Here is a 22,500-nt window from a genome sequence, read left to right as displayed (position 1 = left end):
TTTTTATTGTTTATTCTAAGTCTAGGAAGTTCAGATATCTGCATTACTTAACTGTAATGTATCTTTAAAGACATCTATAGCAATATCAATATATTTATATAAGATAAGATAAACCTTTATTAGTTCCACACTGGGGAAATTAACATATATATATACATTCATATATATGTCATACATAAAGATAATATAGATTTAACTATACCACAATGTTCGAAAGCCCGAGACAATACAGTCTCGTGTCATAATATCTGTATGATATCAATATTAAAGGTATTTAATGATTTATTTTAAGGCTTAAACTTATGCCCCATAGGATTGCATTGAGAAGCTGCAGCAGAGTGGGAAGTCTCTCATCAGTGAAGCGTTCAGTGAGGTTTTTATTTGTGAGAACCAACGTTTTAATCAGGCCTGGGTTGAAAAATAGCAAACCCACCCTTCAACAACTGCTTATTGTAAGACTGCAAAAGGGAGATTTACACACTTTACATACTGTACGTTTGGGGCGATGACTAAATCCAGTAATCCGAAGGTGGCGGCGACGTATACGAGATGGGAAAACGCGGTGGAGGTCTGAGATTCTTTCTTCTTCTTCATTATTTTACATTTTTTACCTCTTTTTTTGAAAACAGATATCTCCACCAGGGCTTTGTGTCTCCATTTGTGTTGTGGCGCTGCTATTTTTAGGGCCCCATCTGTTTGTATTCATGGTATCTGGAAGCACAGGAGGACTGGCTTTGTTGTCACGCCGCCTCCGGGTGGCGCTCCGCTCCTCAGCTCGGGCGGATGAACGCAATACGTGCGACGGCTGTAAAATACACATGTACATGGCAGATATAAAAAAAAAAATTATAATGATAAAAAATAAATGCATTGATAAAATGAAATGAAAAATAATAATAATTTTAAAAGGAATAATAAAAAGGAATAATAATCAAAAAATAAATAATTATCAAATAATAAAAAAATCGAATAATAAAACTTAGAAAATGTATACAATTATAAAAAAAATACTGCTATACTACACCAAATACTGCTTTTGGTGACACTTATTTTTGGGGGTTTTTGGGTGCGATTTCTGTCTGTCTGTGTCTTTCTGTGCACATTTGTGTGTTTTGTGCCGATGTGTGTGGTCTATGTGTTTATGTGTGTGTGTGTGTTCCAGCCCGTCAGGCCAGACAGTGCTAGATATTATCGGCAGTACAGGATATGAGGACTACTATTTATAACCCCCTGCCTTTTCTATCTCGACTGAGAGACACACACAGGCCTGGCCCTATGGGGCAGGTGTGTGTGTATGTGCGTTGTGTGTGTGTGTGTGTGTGTGTGTGTGTGTGTGTGTGTGTGTGTGTGTGTGTGTGTGTAGATGAGCAAGAGAGCCAGGGGTGAGCGACTGGGTGTGTGTTACAGTGACAGACAAAGCGACACGCAACAATGACAGACTGACTCTCTGATACTGTTTTTACACCGAAATTTGTGTGTATACCCGGCAAACCCGCCAAAAAAAGGTGATTGAGCCTTTCCCATTGCCGGAGAAATGCGATATTTTTTTCTTTTTCTTTCTGGTGTGTCACATTCAACGTTGGGAAAGGTATCATGGTTCCGTTGTGATTGGGAAAAAACAGTCGTGTAGACAGCAACTGAAACAAACAACGACACCATCACTGTTAAACTTGGAAAAAAAAACACTCAATACCAGACTCTGTTCCCTTCGTTCCTACAAAACAATCGGATCGTTTGTGAACGACCCAACACTACAGTGGAAGCAGCATTGAGTATCTATGCCCGCACCCACGCACCAGCAGCGGCCAATGCCTGGTGCACACCCTGGTCTTTCGGCAGTGGGGAACGGAGATGATGCACCGGTTCGGGGATGGGGGCTTGGGGCGGTGCTGGAGTGGCTGGGACCCTGGCGGGGAGCGTGGGGGTTCTCTGCTGTGCTCCCCATGGAGCGATCGGGTATGAAATAATTGAATTGATGCACGGAAATTCCTGTCTGTTTATACACCAGCATCTGGAACTTCAACACGCACCGCATCGCGCCAGTAAAGGGCCCAAAATGAGTGGGTCCACCCGGGTGTTTTTGCCGCAGTGGGAAAGGGGTATGAATGTGTGTGTGTGTGTGTGCACGTCTATCTCCGGTGCCAGGTGTGTATGCGATGTGTGTGTGTGTGTGTGTGTGTGTGTGTGTGTGTGTGTGTGTGTGTGTACAGAATAAACGTGCGACAAAAAAATGCTTTGGACCAAATGCGTGTGATCAGGATGCGTGTTTTGTTGTTCATCTCCCACAGCCGTGTTTGGTTCTCTCCCTCGGGCGACTGATAGTCAGACTGACACACACACACACACACACACACACACACACACACACACACACACATAGGCAAGGTGACTCTCAAAAGCTTGAAGCGAAAGCGTCAATACTGAAAAAAAAGTTGAATACGCCCACTCTTTTTGTTTTTTTTCACTTTTTAATTTCGGTGGTCAAAATTCAGTTTGGCGCTGTGGTTTCGCGCTGAAACGGTGTTTCAAGTTAATTTCACCTGAAAAGCATATGTGGTTCTGAATGCAATCCAATAATCCCATGTCAAATATGAAAGAAAGAGAAATCGATTTTTCCCTTTCACTTTTTTTTTTTTTTTCCAGTTTTTATTTAGCATGTTGGAATACTCGTATGGAGAAATAATTTCAAGTCAATAATATTTTTTCCGAACAACGTCAGGCTAACAGTCTTGGGAGCAAAATCCGCACCGGAACTGAAAATGACCTTTGGTTAATCCGCGGTCCCGATTCTGCATACAACGTATATCAGCAATGCTAATGAAGTTGGCAGAGTAGTAGTTTCTTAAATACAGCCGCATCACTTGAGTGGGCAGCGCGTCGCTCCTATAGGCCCACGCTGGGAGGAAACCGCAGGGGTCACGGCCGCTGCCCTGACGGGAAGGGGAAGTGACACGTCCTATAGCTGGACGCCGCTCCGGTCCCACCACGCTCGAGCACGACTTCACTTTGTGCTCTATAAGAGCACGCCTGCTAATACATGCACACACTCACAAACAACGCTGCAACGTCAGCACAGAGGCGATAGCGCGGAGACGCTGGCTAGGGAAATGCCAGGTCATCCATACCGCTATGAAATTACATCCAGTGATATGACGCCAACCACGAGGCGCTCTCCCCCTGCCCTGCTTCCATTCTTTCACTTTCTTCCCTCCCTTCTCAAATTCCTTCCATATATGTATACTGTACATATCTCCATCTTCTTCCTCCTCTACGCTATTCACGGTGCTTACCCCGATTGTGTCCAGTCCACACCCCTACACTCTCTGACTTGAGTACGAGAGGTTTCGTCAACCAAATGTAGCAAAATAGGAATTGTATATATATATGTTTATAATTATTTGTAATGCAGCAGCCTCAGTTGTCCACATGTTCAGTTGCGAGTTAAAAATGCGGGCGCCCTCCTCCGCCCCCGAAAAGTAAAAGTAAAAGGTTCATACCTTTTATGAGACATTACGGTAGAATTCTTGCCTTGCAATCCGGGCAAGTCGACAGATCACCTTTCTGCCCGGTAGTCAAGGCCGTTTAAATTGACGTCCATTGAGCCGACATATCGGTATAATATCAAGATCGTGATATGGGATTTCGTAGCCTCGCGACAGATTGAAATGTCGATTTTAGGGCTGCATGTGCAGTAAAGAAGTACAATTTGCGGAACTTCACACACTGTTACAGCCGTTCTAATCCATGCCTCTACCTACACCTTAGGGAAGCACCAAAAGTAATCCCAAAATTAATCGGCCAATTATCAATGTCGAGGCATTCGTCAAAAAATATTAGGATATTTGATTTTGCCGGTATCGCCCAGCCCCTAACGTGCCGTTCTTTTTGTAAAGTTTGAGAATACAGCCAACTACAGCACGGCTCAGACGTTCCCATTAAATCTGCCGATTTGAAATTGATGGCTCATGGGCTTAGGACTGCAGGGAGGAGCTGTTATGTAAAATGGAACTAAGTGAGAGACAAGAGCTACAAAGGACAGGAATCGGTCTCGTCTGCTCTCTACCTCCATCCCTCCCTCTCATTATCCCCCCCCCTCCCCTGCCCTTTTGTTTCATGTCTCTTAGCCCTGTCTTTTGGCTTGTCAATTTGCGCTTTCACCCACGCACCTCCATCATAATAAGGATGTCAAAGACAAATGTCGACAAGTCAAGCCAGGTGCGAGCTGTCTGCCTCCCGGAGCACTCCAGCACACACACCTGGAGCACACACACACACACACACACACACACACACACACACACACACACACACACACACACACACACACACACACACACTCTCTTTTTTTTCTTTTTGTCTTTAGAGTCCGAATTTGGAGACCATTTCACCTCACCGTCCGTAGACCTTTTAAAGACAAGCCATTAACCACCGAGCTAATTAAATCCGTTCAATTGGTCAGAATCTAGATGGATTGGGTGTGTTTGTAGAATGATGATACACCTCTGGCCCGGTCTAGTCCAAGTAGCCCCTCCGGATGGTCCATATTACGCTAGCCAATGATTCTGAGTCACATTTAATGGAGTGAATTGGAGCGATTCGGAGTGAATCCAACCCCCCGTTCCCACAAGAACCGAGGGCCCGCACAGTGCCGTAGCACCGTCTACGCTGCTCCAATACAATTTGGACCTAATTGAATTTTTCTGCGCCTCCCATCCATACATCTTTGCCGGCTTATTACACGGAGTAGTGTGTGTATGTACGGGTGCGTGTTGGCGGTTGATTTGGTGTCGCTCTGAAAGGCTCGATACGATGCCATATTGAGAGTCTGCTGTGTCGCTGCTGATGGATTCTGTTTGATATCGCAGTTTTTAGTTCGGTAAACTGATAGAAAAATACACGCCGCTGTGATTGTTTTGGTCTGTTCCTCCCCGGGACTTATATCAACTCGATTTATTCGGTGGCCTCTTCCATCGCGGGACCGTGGAATAGACTCCTGCCCAGAGTTTGAGCAACCCCCTTTTTTCTGGGAATCAAAACAAAAGTAATACGTCACGTTCAAGGATGAACCGTGAACCCAAACTGGCACACGTGTCTGGGATTGAAGTTCAAGTCTCGGTGTAACCTCCAATTAAATACGTATGTCTTTCTTTCTTTCTTTCTTCCTTTCCATTTCCTCCAGGATGTCAAATCGACGTTCTTCCAGTTTGGGGCCTCCATCCAGCAGGAGGCGCTGCTGATGCTGAACATCATGGAGGAGTACGACTGGCACATCTTCTCCATCGTCACCTCCAAGTTTCCTGGCTACCAGGAGTTCATCAACATACTGAAGACCACCGTGGACAACAGGTGTGATCTCCTTTTTTAGATGACACTCCGGGAAGTTTTGAGGCACAGATAAAAGCAGCAACAATCTATCTGCGCCATGTTGTATATGCAAATTTTGTCCGATATTGATACAGGGACATCCAGAAGTTTCTTGCCACCTTTGCATACTTAGTAACTAGACGAATAATATGAAGAATTTAAAGCGTTACTCACATTTCCAATTGGTTGCCACCAAACCCAAGGGACTGTAGTCTGTGCTGTCATGGCTTTGGCTGTGCGACTTTCCAGCTCTTAATTTGAACTACTTTCATGAGTGTGTTCTTAAGCTCCCCTGAATACTTTTAGCAAGCCAAACCAGGCGGCGAAACTGTACACTCCGTGTCGAAGAGCTGAAATGGCAGAAAAATATAAACCTTAAATTAAAGCTGACAGTTTGCAGTTTAACCTCACATTAACTGCCCCATTCTGCACTCAAGAGTAATAAGATTACAGAGCAGAAACTATCCAGAAATTGGTCACTGCCCCTTATTACTCGTAGTAGCAGAACCAACAGCCAAAAATCATTGACAGTGACGAACAATTTGCCCTTCCCTTTCCCACAGCCGCTGTGAGCGCTGTGTTCTGTCTAATTAGTTGCTTTCAAACCAGCGGCTGTAAGACTTTTCTCCTTGGTGGAACGGCCCAGGGACTGTGTTTTGATGCCCTTCACCCATTTTCCTGTAATTTCTCCAGCATAATTAATTGAAGATATTTCATCAGACTGTATCGATATAATAGCACAACTACTATTAAACCTACATATTTGATACTGTAAGTGTTCCTTCACAGCCTGTTGTATCACCATGTTGGAAAAAAATAAAAACTTTAAAGATGATCTGGAGAATGGAATCATAATGACATTGACCAGTAGGAATCAGAAGTAGTGATGGAAGAATGACGAACGTTGTCGTAGCGAAACCAATCTGTGATATTTCTTCGGGAATCGGGAGTTACTCCAGCAAAAGAAGGATTCAATTCATGTGGGAAAAAAGAGGTGAAGACATTTAGCATAATTTATGTGGAATGTGAATGTGGAATGTGATTTACACTTTGCATTCCTCCTAAATAAATGATTTTGACTTAATTAAATGATCCTGAAAAGTTTAACTATTTTTACTGAGTGACTCATAAAGAGCCGAATTTCCAAACCAGCCAAACTTTTCATCACTAATAAGTAGGAAGCCGGTCAGACGTGGGAAAACAGGCGGATCGGAGCCTAGTTCAGTGACACTGCCACGCACTGGGGTGAATGGAAGACTGTTGCTAAATGCTGAAGGCTATCTCTCTTTCTCCAGTATAGTTTCCCTGGGTTCAGATAAACAGATCACATGAATGAACTCAGTATCCATAATGGTCACATTTATTCGTCAGCTCTATTTGTCACTTTACCCAGCATGTTAAATGCATTTTCTCCCCCCTTTGGACAATAGTATACATGACGGGATCAGTCAGGCAGTCAGTAGAAAGGACACTGATGTTATATAGATATAGATTATTTTGCAAAGAATAGACCACCAATTTCGAGGTAGGTAGTCTTCTTGGTAGTATAGGTAGTCCACCACAAAAGCAAAGATATGAGCAGGCACAGGTGGTGCTTTTTTGACTGACTAGACTCCCCCCTCCCCATGTCATTCAACTCTCAATGTACCCATTCAATGCCTTTCGATCTTCATTTCCGACATGGGGTGTGTGTAAAGACTCTGCTGAGCCCATATGAGGTGTGTAGCAACCAAGCGCTGAACAACAAAGAAACAGATAGGATCTTGATTGTTCCGTCGTCGTCGTTCATAATGGAACAACTGACAGCGGGCAGAGGCTCAGTGCTGTTCATCTTATCATTACCCCCACCCCCCTGTTTCCTCACAACGTCTGCAATTTGATGCCATTAAAAATGATTACCATTAAAAATGATTATACCCTGATTCACTGACCCGACGCGCGAGTACGGATTTAACATTAGAACATTAACGTTGACCTTTTCCTCCTTCCTCGGAACCCCTGGTTGATGCATGCCGAAAATTATGGGCCATTAAGCGCTAATGTGGTTATGTTTAAAACACACAACAAACATGAAATTAAATAGAGATTTACTCATCTCTATATATCTATATCTCTTTATGGTTTGACGTAGTCTGCTTGAACGTGCGCAACAGAATGTGCAAAAGGAGCAATGGGGAGTCATATTAGGTTGATTGTTAATTGCTGTAGCAGTATGTGTTACCTATTTTAGAGGTCGGTCAATCACTGCTCTGATGGGTGAGTTTTCAAAGCGACGTGAGCCAACGGCCGAAGAGTAGGTCAGCCACAAAAACTGATGAATTATTAAATGTGGCAAGGGGATAAGTCTCAAAAATCATGTCAGCATTTGTAAACTACATCAGCAAAGAGGCTCAGTGGTCTCTCACTGACATGCATATACATGACACTTCCACAGCATAGTGGATAAATGCCACAAAAATACAGCCGGAAAAATACCACAGAATTCAATCAGCGCCTCTGTGGCCCAGTTTCAACAAAAACGACATGTTGTGAGCTTCACTGAGCTGAAATTAGTAATTTGGTAACCGCTTGTATCCAAGATCAATGCACAAAGGTGCATAACCTCGCTGAAGGAACACTAAACCTGGAGCCGTGACCATGGAACAGGTAATATATAGTTTGTTTTACCTTTGGAGAAGGTCCAAAGGACGCCTTCAACCCACAATGTTGCCAACTGTCTAACATATGGGGCATCCATAATGACAGCCATCTCTCTGGGACCTTTTGGGCTCCGCATGGTCATACAATATAATGGCCAAATGAAAATTTGTCAATTTGGTCTCGCAAACCAGACAAAAATGTATACACGGTGTTAAAAGGACAAAGGACTGTGAGACCATTTTAAAGTCCAGCAGGTGCACCACTTGTGCTTTGTGGTTGGTTGTGTGCTTGCATATTCCAGGATGAGAATGCCCCCGTACACAACGCTAAACCTATTTTAGAATGACCTTGTGAACACCAGGATGTAGTCAACCGCCTACCACAGCCTCCCATATCACCCCATCTCAACATCACTGAACCTTGAGTTGTGAAGAGTACGGAGCAGATTTCCTCCTCCTTCATCCCGCAAATAACTTAAATAGGTCTTAAAGAATGCTGCACTATTCTATACAGAGTTTAGGACTGTAATGATAGCATTCCAAGAAGGATTGCAGCAGTTCAGACGACAAGGGGTGGCCCAACTCCGTATAGAAATGGATGTATTGCTAGTTTCTGTCACCGGTGATATGAACCAGTTTATACATATAACCAAGAGTCAAACAGACCAGGCACAAATGTATTGCAAAAATAATTATTACATTATTACATTATAACAATACATTATTATTGTATTAATAATAATAGATTATTATGACAATGAAAGAGACAATATTTTGTTGTTCAACCTATCATGAATTAATCTAAGATTCCTGACATTGATCAGGGAAAACAGCAGTATCACGTATCAACCTACATGTCTCTGGAGACATGTAGGTTGGCTACTGAGACCCACCTGGCCATGACAGTGGTGGAGGTGGAACTAGACTTGCAGTAAGAATAAATGGAAGTTAACCTTTAAAATGGACAGATTAGTAGTTACACTGAAACTTGTGCTGGAGAGAAAAGGTCTTCCTGATGGTGATTTCTGACCTTGTGCTCGCTGTCCATCTGCCTCTCAGTTTCGTGGGCTGGGACCTGCAGAACATCATCACGATGGACGCGGTGGAGGAGGACAGCCGCTCGCAGATCATGCTGAAGAAGGTGCAGTCGCCTGTGGTGCTGCTCTACTGCTCCAAGGACGAGGCAGTCTACATCCTGGAGGAGGCGCGCTCGCTGGGCCTGACAGGCTTCGGCTACATCTGGATCGTGCCGTCACTCACTACGGGGAACCCCGAGGTGACGCCCGAGGAGTTCCCCTCGGGCATGATCTCGGTGTCCTACGATGACTGGGACTACCCACTGGAGGCGCGCGTGCGCGATGGCCTGGGCATAATCACGTCGGCGGCGGCCGCCATGCTGGACGAGTATGGCGACATCCCCGAGGCCCGGACTTCCTGCTACGGCCAGATGGAGAAGGCAGCCAACAAGCTGCCGCCCAGCGCCCTGCACAAGTAAGACGCAGGAGGGTTGGTGATGGGCATTGGGGGTTGGGGTTGGTGTGTGTGTGTAGCGTTGGGAGTGTGTGAGGAAGTGTGTTCGTAGCCATACTTAGATGTTGGGGTGTGTGTACATCAACTAATACCTGTGTGTGTGTCTGTGTGTGTGTGTGTGTGTGTGTGTGTGTGTGTGTGTGTGTGTGTGTGTGTGTGTGTGTGTGTGTGTGTGTGTGTGTGTGTGTGTGGCAGGTGCGTGACAACGAGCTCGATGTGTGATTGTAAGAATGTGCATGTGGCAGAGGGAGGGTAAATGTTTACGTGTTATATTGGATGCTGGGTTAATAATAGGGTTGCTATTCTTGTTTATGTACAATTCTGCAGCCTTCTGCTTTACAACATTTCTGCTCTTCCTCTGTGTGTGTGTGTGTGTGTGTGTGTGTGTGAGCGTGTGTGGGCATTGGCAAGTGTTCAGTCTGACAATGTTTGCTTCCCCGTTGTCTCATCCTGGGTAATTGGAGACTTCTACTGAGCCGACTGTCAAACTTTTTGTGTGTCTTTCGGTGAGGAATCAGCATCCTGATTGGGGGGGGGGGGGGGGGCGGGGAGAAGAAGAGAAGAAGAAAAGACGGCGTTACCAAAAATAAAATAAGAACCGACACACAGAGAGTTCGAGAAAGTGGGGCGTAGAAAGACAAGATGAGGGAGAGCGGGAGTGAGAGAAGAAAGCCTGATGTCAAAGAGAGAGAGGGCGAGATGGAGAGAGAGAGAGAGAGAGAGAGAGAGAGAGAGAGAGAGAGAGCAAGATGGAGAGAGAGAGAGAGAAGGTAATGCCTGAAGGAAATAAAGGTGCTGAATTCCAGGGAGAGAAAGAAGGAATGTAAGAAAGAGAAATAAAGAAAGAGAGAAAGGGTTCACAGTAGGGTAGGGTTCACAGCGGGGAACCTCTTTGCATGAGCTCTCCCTCCCTCTTCCCCTCCCTCCCTCTCTCTCTCTCTCTCTCTCTCTCCCTCTTTCCCAAAACATCTGAAGAGAGCCTTGATGATTCCCTCTCTTTTTTCATACCGCCATCCCTCCATCGCTCTCCCTCTCCCTCGCTCTCTCTATCTCTCTCTCTCTCTCTCTCTCTCTCTCTCTCTCTCCTTCTCTCTCCCCAAATTCCTGGCAACCCAGCAGACAGTGGGGAGACGTTGCATGCTCTGCCAGCTCTGTCTGGCTATCCATCTGGTGGAGGAGAGAGAGAGAGAGAGAGAGAGAGAGAGAGAGAGAGAGAGAGAGAGAGAGAGAGAAAGCAAGAGAGAGAAACAGAGAGAGAGAGAGAGAGAGAGAGAAAGCAAGAGAGAGAAACAGAGAGAGAGAGAGAGAGAGAGCAAGGGAGAGAAACAGAGAGAGAGAGAGAGAGAAAGCAAGAGAGAGAAACAGAGAGAGAGAGAGAGAGAGAGCAAGGGAGAGAAACACACACACATCATTTTTCTGACAAAGAGAGAGAGAGAGGGAGAGAGAGAGGGAGAGAGGACGAAGGATATGATATATAGAGAAAACTGGGAAACACTTTAAACAGGGAGCAAAGTATGCATGAAGATGTGGAAAGATGGTTAGATTTTATATACAGATTACATTTTTTTAACCACATTTCTGTTTTAATTACTACAGAACTAACGAACTACATGAATTGCATGTCACTCTTGTCGCCTAGTTAAAAATGAAATATGATTACAAGTATTATAGTAAAATAGTAAATAGTAAAATATTATATATAATTTACTAATCATATTTCATTTTTTAAAGTACTTTCATTTGGTAATAGACAGACATGGAAATTACATTTAATTATAATTTTGATTGCAATTAATTCCTACATGAATTACACTTCTGTTCACCTAGTTTAATTATCCCAAATACACACATACACACACACACACACACACACACACACATATATATATATTTACACACAACTTTGATCATATTAGATTTTTTAACTGATCATTTCAGTTGTAATGTCATTGTAATTCAATTTAATTATAATTTCAATTACAGTTTGTTTCTACATTAATTACAGTTCTTCTCACCTAGTCTGGATGTTCAGGGATTATCTGACATTCTAGAGCTTGTCTGAGGTCATTTTCAAGGGGACAAAAATTCATAACCAACCAAAGTCAACTCCGCCCAAAATTTGAATTTAGGGTGAACTGCTTGAAAGGTAAAAGCAAAAGGTGGATTGTTTTGATATCACTTAAAATTAACACGATCAATCACGATCAATGTCCTACACTTTAGGAACTCCCTTACAGTCTAAAATGAATGAATGAATATCCCTCCGAGCCAGCTGACCTCCTTCCCAGAATGCTCTGCTGCCCAAGGTGCTTACCCAGGTGACGGGCAGCCGCAGATGGCCGGGTTGCGGGTGAGAGAGCTCGACCAATAGGGACTCAAGTCCAGGGACGCAGGACGACCTGATTGGCCGGCCCTCCAGGGCAGACAGCCAATCTGTGTTGTCAGATCAACAACTATTGTCGAGGGAGATAAGAGGACAAGCACTTTTTCACATGACTATCCCACACACACACACACACCCATAGCAACACACACACACACACACACACACACACACACACACAAGAACACACACACGCACACACACTCACACACACAGGCCCTCGGCTGTGGTTTTTTTCCAAAAGTTCAAAATAAATGAAAGAAAGAGCAGAAGATTCTGTTTCCTGCAACTACTGCTGTGTGTGTGTGTGTGTGTGTGTGTGTGTGTGTGTGTGTGTGTGTGTGTGTGTGTGTGTGTGTGTGTGTGTGTGTGTGTGTGTGTGTGTGTGTGTGTGTGTGTGAGAAATGACGTTTCGAAGGAGAGTGTTGTGCCATGACAGATTTACGGTGTGCTACTCACTGACCTGTGCAGAACATCAAGCTCTTTACAGACTTTAGCACTTATTTATCAGAGCCACTGTGTGTGTGTGTGTGTGTGTGTGTGTGTGTGTGTGTGTGTGTGTGTGTGTGTGTGTGTGTGTGTGTGTGTGTGTGTGTGTGTGTGTGTGTGTGTGTGTGTGCGTGTGCGCGCGCGCGCGTGTATTTTAAAGGATGTGGTCTTTGTAGTTTGTTCTGGCAGGTAATTTCAGTTTTTTGGCCCCGAAATATGAAAATGGAAATTTGGCTTCATCCACACACACACACACACACACACACACACACACACACACACACACACACACACACACACACACACACACACACACACACACACACACACACACACAGTGTAGAGTCCTGGGGGTTGCTGTCACCTATGCTGTAACTTGTACATTATAGAGTAGTAGAGAGAGTGAGAGAATATAAAACTCCCCCATGGTTTCAAAGAAAAACAAAGCCAGCGCAAGAGTTAAACACACACACACACATTCTTGCACTGGTATCAAAGTGAGGCCTGAATAAATACACCGGGTAAGTGAGGACCCATGTTCCACGTAAAATTCTCAACCAAAGAAACAGTCAATTCAGAAAACGGTCCTCACAAGTATAGTAAAAGACACACACGCACACACACACACACACACACAACCACACACACACACCATTTTAAAGTGGGTCTTGACACTTTTGAGAGACTTGTGCTCGAGTCCGCTTTGCCGAGTGGAAGCTAAATGCTAAAAGCATTAAACTCCTACCATGCCTTTGCAATTTGGAGACATGTATAATTCAGAGCACTATGCACAGAGCAGCGTTCTTAAGATTTTGCTTCGCTACAAATATCGCATTTGCCGTTTTTCTCTCCTCTTGAGTAGCTACAGATGGGGCTCAACCACCATACTGATTTTATTTTTCAAAGGTGACTTTTTCCACTGTGAAATTCAACTTTAAAGCAAGACTCTGAAACTTTTTTTTTACCTTAAAATGACAGCTTCAAAATCATTTTGATGGTACACTGACTTGTAATATGAAGAATGGCACCTCTTTTATTCCAGCCATCCCCGAACGCCTGTTCTTGCACTATGTAACTTCTGTGTTCGGGTACGAAACCACGGAAATGGTGTGTAATGCTTAATGTATGCACTACCTCCCTTCTTTTTGAACTTGGGCTCCGGTACCAGCTCATCTGGTACCTACATCGATAGCAGGGGACCAATCCCCACGCCCTGGCTCCCCGTGGCACTGAGAGGCTCCTGGGAGCCATGGACCGAGTGCTTGCTGAGGCGCCGAGGTCCGTGCAAGGGGCGCTCTCACCTAGATGTACATTGTATTTGTTTGTGACAAGCTCTCGTTGAAACGTGAATGATAAGGTTCAAATTTGTCTTTTTATGACGTTGTCAGTTCTGTTCGCAACACTGCTCCTGTATTGAATAACGGAAATCAGTGATTGAATGAATGACTGGATGAATGAATGATTGAATGGAAAAAATAAAAATAATAATGAAGAATAACTGTGAACAGAGAAGATTCTTACTTGACTGCAAAAAGACAGGAATACAGCTCCCCCCCATGCCGCCAAAACAGCTCTGACCCGTGGAGGGATGGACTCCACAAGACCTCTGAAGGTGTCCTGTGGTATCAGGCACCAAGATGTCAGCAGCAGATCCTTTAAGTCCTGGAATTAGTGAGGTGGGGCCTCCATGGATCGGGCTTGTTGTTCTAGCACATCCCACAGATGCTCCATCGGACCCTAACCCCGGCCATCCACATATTGTGAAAGAAAACGTGATTCACCAGACCAGGCCACCTTCTTCCATTGCTCCATGGTCCAGTTCTGGTGCTCACATGCCCATTGTAGGCGCTTTTGGCGTCAGCATGGACACTCTGACCGGTCGGTGGCCACGCAGCCTGATAAGCAGCAAGGTGGGATGCACTGTGTGTTCTGACACCTTTCATAGCTAGCTTTAACTTCTTCAGCATTTGTGCTAAATTAGCTCTTCTGTGGGACCGGAACCAGATGGACTAAACTTTTGGTCGGTACTAACCACTGCATACCGGGAACACCCCCGTAAGACCTGTGCTTTTGGAGATGCTCTGACCCAGTCGTGAAGGCATCGCAATATGTCAAAATCACTGAGATCCTTACTGTGGGAGTTTTGCCTACCACACGCCACCCAAGTGGCGTTTTCAGGGTCCTCTGGCACAGAGACACAGAAGACCACTTTATTGTAGAGGGTGGGATCGCTGGAATTAGCCCAGGAGCAGATACAACATTTCATGACACGGGCTCCTTTCCTGAGTATGTGTGGGGATGGGGGTTCAAACCTGTTGCTCGTCAGACCAACCAATGAGCAACTGGTATGCAGCCACCCTGATCCCAATCACCTAGATCCAGGTCAGATGTGGCTGCTCAACCAGACCATCCCCACACCACACTCACATTTGCCCATTTTTTCTGCTTCCAACACATCAACGTCGAGAACTGGCTGTTCACTTGCTGCCTCATGTATCCCACTCCTTTACAGGTGTTATTGGAATGAGATGAGCAATGTTATTCACTTCAGGTGTCAGTTGTTTGGCTTGTTGTGGCTATATGTATACAGTATGTGTGTGTGTGTGTGTGTGCGTATGTGTGTGTTGTGTGTGTGTGTGTGTGTGTGTGTGTGTGTGTGTGTGTGTGTGTGTGTGTGTGTGTGTGTGTGTGTGTGTGTGTGTGTGTGTGTGTGTGTGTGTGTGTGTGTGATAAAGTCTTAGTAAAGTGAATAAAATGGCAACAATCAGCACAACAAAGAGAACCAACATCCCTGGAACAGCTTTCTCTCTCTCTGGGGTGGAAACTAAGGAAACAGAAGCCATGGAGATCTCTCCTCTGCTTTCATTTGGACTTTATTTATTTTCTCCTGGTGGTACGGCTCTGAGCCTGACCCTGGTACCGAATATTTCTTATAATATATCCGTTATTGAGACCAGACTGCAGTCCATTTGAGATTTCGATGACGTACACTCCGCCTCGACAAACGCTTGTGAAAGAAATAAAAGAATAAATCGTCGTGTGTGTGTGCATGTGTGTGAGCCTTCCTTTTCCCCCCACTGCTGCAGTGCATGAATAGTGCTGTAGCGCTGGTTAACTCTGGCGCAGTAGCCCCCTTCCCCCCACCCCCCAGCGTCCTCACACACTCAGACACACACATACACACACACGCGCGCGCACGCACACACACACACACACACACACACACACACACACACACACAAACACACTACAAATAAAGGGAAACTTGGGGGTAGGGGGGTGGGGGTGGGGGAGGGGGGTATTAAAAATAAAATATACAGATATTTTTATCCCAACTCTGCTGAGGTAGCTTCCTCTCTCTCTCTCTCTCTCTCTCTCTCTCTCTCTCTCTTTCTCACCCCTGTCTGTCTATCTCTCTTCCTTCACCTCCCTTCTTCTCCTCCTGCCCCCCCCCCCCCCGTTCCCTAATGAATAGACAGATTACTGAAATGAGGGGGGAGATAAGGGGGGGAAGAAATTGGACGGCGTCACTGGGAGCCCGATGCTACATCACATTGGGGATTGTTGAGGTTGGGGAACAGGAAATTGTGTGAGTGGGCGTGTGTGTGTGTGTGTGTGTGTGTGTGTGTGTGTGTGTGGGTACATGGACAAATATATCTCAGGGAGGTCAGCCTCCATTGTACCTGCCTACCTGTGCCCCCGATCAGCTCCCTCTGTTCGGTGGGAGCTGAGCCCGAAAACACACAAACACACACACACACAGACACAGACACACACACACACACACACACACACACACAATAGTTACAAATTATTTAAAAAAATACATAAATATTTATGTATAGGTCTTGACCATGAAAAGTGCTAATGCTGCCTCTGCTGCCGCTTTTATTATTGTGTTAGAAGTTCTAATTATTATATTTGTCATCACGCTTATTCTGTTGAATGTCTGAAAGCGGTAATTCTGAGCCGTTACTGATTTTCCCACCTCCGAGCTAAATGTGTCACATTGCCTCTGTTTGGGGAAAACATACTGTAGATGGAAGAAACAGCCATTCAATGTTTTTGCATTTTGCACGGGCTTCTCTACGGTGTTTCCATTGTTGGTGGCTGGGTCCACCTTTCCTGGCTGCAATGCAAAGATAGATTTGAAAAAGAGAAACATTAGAGAAATGAAAGTGACTGTCTTGACGAGGGTAAACCCTGATGCTGGAAGAAAAACATTTCCAAATGGAATTCTTGGACTTAGTGCAATGCTCCACAACACAGCCGAAGTGATGTTTTTTCCCACTTTAATGCCCGGTTGTTTACGCTCATAGAGAACGTTTACCCTTTGTGCCTATTGGTTAAAAAATGTCAAGACTCGCTAGTGTTCCAAAGAGGGCACCCACCGTATGCGTGTCTCTAATGTCACCTTTTTCTCACCTTGTCGACAGTTCGCTGGAGGCTTGGGAAAGTGTTTCATAAGTAGCTGATAAACACAATGTGATAACGTGATAACATGTGACAAGCACGAGAACCTAGAGCTATATCTTTTATGATGTTTTGTTATGTGTTATGTTACATGTAATATTATGACTATATTATTCAGTATCTCAGTCTTTAGTTTTCCTTTTGGCAAGCTTGGATTTCACACCACACACACACACACACACACACACACGCACACACACACACACACGCAGAGACAATTAATGCTGATTACTCAGCTCTCAATACAAATTAACCAAATAAGGTAATCAGTTATTGGGATTTTGGGATGAAAGTTTTATCGATCACGCTTGTTCCTACTTTATCAAACAGATATTTCAAAAGGCAATTGGAATGATGGCAGTGTGCTGGCCAGACACATAGACACACACACACACACGCACACACACGCACAGAATTAATACTGATTACTCTGCTCTCAATACTGATTTACCAAATGAGGTAATGAGATTTTGGGACCTGGGATGCGTGATTTATCGATCACCCTTGTTCCTAATTGATCAAACCGATATTTAAAACAGCAAATGGAACGATAACGCACGCACACACACACACACACACACACACACACACACACACACACACACACACACACACACACACACACAGACACCCTCAATACTGATTACTCTGTTATAAATATAGATTGCCAAATAAAGTTATGAGATGTTGGGATTTTGGGATGAACGTTTTATCGATCACCTGTGATCCTATTTTATCAGACTGATATGATATGAATGATAACACACACACACACATGCGCACACACACACGAACAATGAAAATATGATTATACAAAGCAACAATGTTTTTCATATTTTCTTTGTTCTGCTTTATGTTAATTCATTATTCATTTTGAAGGCGCTATTTGTGCCTGTCTGAGAAAAGAAAGGTATTTTGTCTCAGGGTACACCCATACACCAGATGCTGGCAGGCCCTTCAGCTGAGTGTGTGTATTGATAAATATCACGTGGTATAATGGTTTTCGTGCTTCAGAGAAAAGGAAAAGGGAGAGATTGAATCAACCAAAATAAGAGCAAATGAGGGCGATTGTACTTGCCGTACACGCTTGCCGTACACCCTAGTGTGTGTGTTTGTGTGTGTGTGTGTGTGTGTGTGTGTGTGTGTGAGTGAGTGTGTGTTCTTCTGTTGTTAAGTGCTTGCAGAAGGGTCTGCATTTGAATAGAGCATTGATTCCCAACTATTCACCTGCGCCGTATTCTGCCATAATTGGGTTCAACGTCGCATCCAATGCATGCCTGTGTGAGTGTGCGCGGGTGTGTGCATGTGTGTGTGTGTGTCTGGGAGCAAATTGTGCGGTTATTAGGGACGTATTGATCCAAGGGTCATCGACATCTGCCAAGACGATCTGTCCGACCAATTGAAAGACTTGATTCTTCCTCACCTGGCCACCCATGATCCAATGAGATTATTTTCCCTCCAGATCCCCCTTATCGCCTTACGATGCTTATCAGGAATATCGAGCTTGGGCTTGTGCACGTATGCGTGTGCACTTGTGTGTGTATGACACATACACACAGACACACACGCACACACACACACACACACACACACACACACACACACACACACACACACACACACACACACACACACACACACAAGAGTCATGTACATTCTTATTTTTCTTGCTTGTCTATTTCTATCGCTTAACATGAAGTGTGTATGTGTGAACTAGATGCGAGATTAAGATGTACAATAGAAGTATCACACACACACGTGCACACGCACACACATGCTCACACTCACACACACACACACACACACACACACACACACACACACACACACACACACTGAAAGGAAAGAAGATTTAATAGAAACAAAAGAGGAAAATAATTATCGGGAAGCGAGAATGCAAAACACAGTCACTCCTTGAGTGACAGAGGAAGACAAAGAGGTGGAGAAAGTGAACGAGCGAGAGGGAGAGAGAGAGACAGACGAAGAGAGAGATGGAGAGATTGTGAGAAAGGAGGGAGTCGTGATGATTAATGTGCGGGTCCGGTGGTCCTAAGAATATCCTTGTGACGCCCTCCATCTTATCCAATGTGACCTGCCATGTAGGTTACTCTCATGTGTCCTCACAGTACTTTTGCATGTCACACCCCCCCCCCACAGACATACTCCATGAATGTTGTAAAACTGTAAGACTAGTCTAGACTCCTGTCTCCTGTGTGCGTTAATAGGCTTTCTCTCTCTCCTCCAGGTACATGATGAACGTGACGTGGGACGGCCGGGACCTGTCCTTCACCGAGGACGGCTACCAGCAGAACCCTAAGCTGGTGGTCATTGTGCTAAACAAAGACAGGGAGTGGGAAAAGGTATGCGTGTGTGTGTGTGTGTGTGTGTGTGTGTGTGTGTGTGTGTGTGTGTGTGTGTGTGTGTGTGTGTGTGTGTGTGTGTGTGTGTGTGTGTGTGGGCTAAATCTCTTTTTAAAATGTCTGGAAAAAAAACAAAAACAATATTCCAATATCCACATAGAAATAAATAAATATATGTGAAATTATTCATGAAATACCCAAGATAATAGACAAATCATCAACCAAAATAGCCAATCAATAGCAAAATATACTAAAATATACAGAATATACAAAAGTGATTCCTCTCAGAGGCTGAGTTATGTTAGGATAAGTTACATTTAAAACTGCCATACCAGTTCTCAGTCTGGCTGTGGGTATAAAATAAAAGTATAGATGGATATACCTTAGCGGATAAATAAATACAAATATAATAAATAAAAATGTATGCTAGTGTAATAGTACGGACATGGATAATAATGAATGAGCCAGTATAAGTTATTACTATTAAATACTATTAAATTATGTATATATATATATATTTTATATATGCAGTATATTTATATATATATATATAAATTATGTTATTACTAAATCATTATTCCACAATAGTGCGCAGCAACTCACCAAGGCAGCCATATGCAGCGCCATCTTGTTAGTCATAGTCAGCAAGTTAAGTAATAGTAAGTTATAATGTTATCAAGTAGTAATAAGCAACACAAATGTTACAAATAAGCAAATAATGTTGCTCTTACTCCAAATCCTTTATCAATCGTCTGTTCCCAAAAGCATGCATACTGTGGAAGAGCTATTAAATAAGTAATATGTTGTGATATTTATAGATTCCAATAATAGATCATCTAATAGGAACATATATTAAGAACAATTTATAGCTAAGGATAACATGTATATATCGTATTCATTTAACTGCTCGGGGTCTGGAATAATGGCTTATGTAATTGGGCCGGTGTTCCCGCCATTGTAATAGACTTTAAATGGCAGCCATGTATCTTCATACCCATGGTCCCACAACCTCACACCGGCTTAAATTACCCCAATGTCTCCTAGACAAATGGAGAGAGACAGAGAGAGAGAGAGAGAGAGAGAGAGAGAGAGAGAGAGGGAGAGAGAGAGAGAGAGAGAGATGGATGATGGGTAAAGAGAGCGAGCGAGGAGATCCATCTTTTTGGATATACTGCTGGGACCAACCACCCACCAACGTCTTTGTCCCGTTCCATTGAGTTTAATTCAAAGAAGCTTTATTGGCATGATTTCTTCTTTCTTTCTTTCTTTCTTTCTTTCTTCCACCACTACCATTCTGACCTTTAAGGTGGTCCCTGCTCTGTGTCATCCCTCCCAACCCTCTCTCTCTCTCTCTGTCTCTCTCTCTCTCTGTCTCTCTTTCTCTCTCTGGCTCTGTCTCTTTCCCTCGCTCCGTCTCTCCCTGGATTCTGTCTGTCTCATCTGTGATTGCTGCTGTGATCTCCGATAAACTGACCTCCTCCTCCTCTCCCCACCAACTGTTAATCAAAAACATCACACACATGATATTGCGGTGACAGGGCCACTGCTTCCCTGTGTGTGTGTGTGTGTGTGTGTGTGTGTGTGTGTGTGTGTGTGTGTGTGTGTGTGTGTGTGTGTGCGAGTGTGGGTTTGTGTGTGTGTGTGTGTGTGCGCGTATGTGTATGTTTGTTTTTTTCTTCTACTCTAAGTACTGACAATGCGGGTCCAGCTGTGGCTAATATTATGTTGTTGTTGTTTTGTGTGAGAAACCTTAGTGATGTGCTGTCAGCGGGGAGGGTGTGTGTTGCTGTAAACAGAGTCTGTAAAAATTGATTGGCAGCCCTTTACAAACACACACACACACACACACACACACACACACACACACACACACACACACACACACACACACACACACACACACATACACACAGAGTAGGCATGAAAGGGGAATGAAGGAGAGGGGCAGAGATTAGATTGAAACTGATTTTGATCTCACTGATTCATGACAGAAAGAGAAAGAGGGGTGAAGGAAAACTCTTCCTCCCTCTCTCTCTCTTGTCGCATGGACATAATATATTAATAATCATCATCAAAATAATAATAATAATAATAGTAATAATAAAAATAATGATAAAATAATAATAATAATAATAAAAATACACAGACAACAATAATAATGATAATTATAATACAAATATTATTATTATTATTATTATTATTATTATTATTATTATTATCAATAATAATAATAATAATAATAATATTATATAACACACACAGTGGTCCAGGTGTGGTGTAGCAGCGGCATCCATGCATGCAGGGACAGAAGTGAAACCAGATTTAAAGCGCCGCAACTTTTGTGTGTGTGCGTGTGTAGTACTAGACACACACACACACACGAGAACTCGAGCGTCATTTTCCCTCACATAATGCTGTCCGACAGCGGTGACAGATAGCATTTTATGATTGAATGGGTTTCTCACGTTGTTGCAAACTCATTTACCCATAATGCACAAGAGCCAGCGAGCTAACTCTCCCAGGGAGACCGGCAGCGAGAGCGAAAGCCCCTGACCCCTTCACTCCTCCCTCCATGTCTCCTTTACTTTTTTGCTCAATTTATGGGGCATTTTGCCACTGCGCGGTCAACATGGGAAAGATAGAGATAGCGTTGATGGGGCGTGAGAGAGAGAGAGAGAGAGAGAGAGAGAGAGAGAGAGAGAGAGAGAGAGAGAGAGAGAGAGAGCTAGAAGAGGCCTTACACATACATACAATTGCCGAGGCCGTACATGACTTCCATTAAGAGGGGGGTCTACGTAGGGGCCACAACTGACAGAATGACAGAAAACCGGAGTTGAGGAGCGGAGAGATAACAAAATGGGAGGGCAGAAATAGAGATGGGGTTGAGAGAGAGACACAAAGAGGAGCTGATAGAGAGAGAGCGGGGGGTTTAAAAAGATGACAAAAAGAAAAAAATAAATAATAATAAAAAATAGTAGCGGAAGGAAGGGTGGGTGTGTGTGGTGTCATTACCCCCCCAATCCCAGGGACCCTGTCTCTGAAGCCTCCCACTGGATGTGCTCTCACACACACACACACACACACACACACACACACACACACACACATATATATCCAACATATACACACTCGGGTGGGTTGGTAGATTCTTTTATATGCGGAGACTCAGCGTTCTGCCACACGGCCCGGTCGATAAAGAGACCTCCCTCTGCATTAATTTATAGCCCCTCTTTTTCTAATTAGACAGAGGAAGGAGAGAGCG

At 44.0% G+C, this 22,500-nt stretch overlaps 1 protein-coding gene across 1 annotated transcript in view; it reads left to right on the top strand.

Annotated features, from left to right (window-relative positions):
• grin2aa (glutamate receptor, ionotropic, N-methyl D-aspartate 2A, a) overlaps positions 1-22,500 on the top strand; it is a gene marked incomplete at both ends in the record, with an annotated part of 147,222 nt that overhangs the window by 83,515 nt on the left and 41,207 nt on the right. The window contains 3 exons of the mRNA XM_080009562.1: positions 5,180-5,346; positions 9,063-9,494; positions 19,124-19,238. Of these exons, the coding sequence (XP_079865688.1) occupies positions 5,180-5,346; positions 9,063-9,494; positions 19,124-19,238 (714 nt within the window). The remainder of the gene's footprint in view (positions 1-5,179; positions 5,347-9,062; positions 9,495-19,123; positions 19,239-22,500) is intronic.

Source organism: Zeus faber (genome assembly GCF_960531495.2).
Source record: "Zeus faber genome assembly, chromosome: 11".
In the NCBI taxonomy this organism is placed as follows: domain Eukaryota; kingdom Metazoa; phylum Chordata; class Actinopteri; order Zeiformes; family Zeidae; genus Zeus; species Zeus faber.
This window is presented reverse-complemented; position numbering and strand designations above follow the sequence as displayed.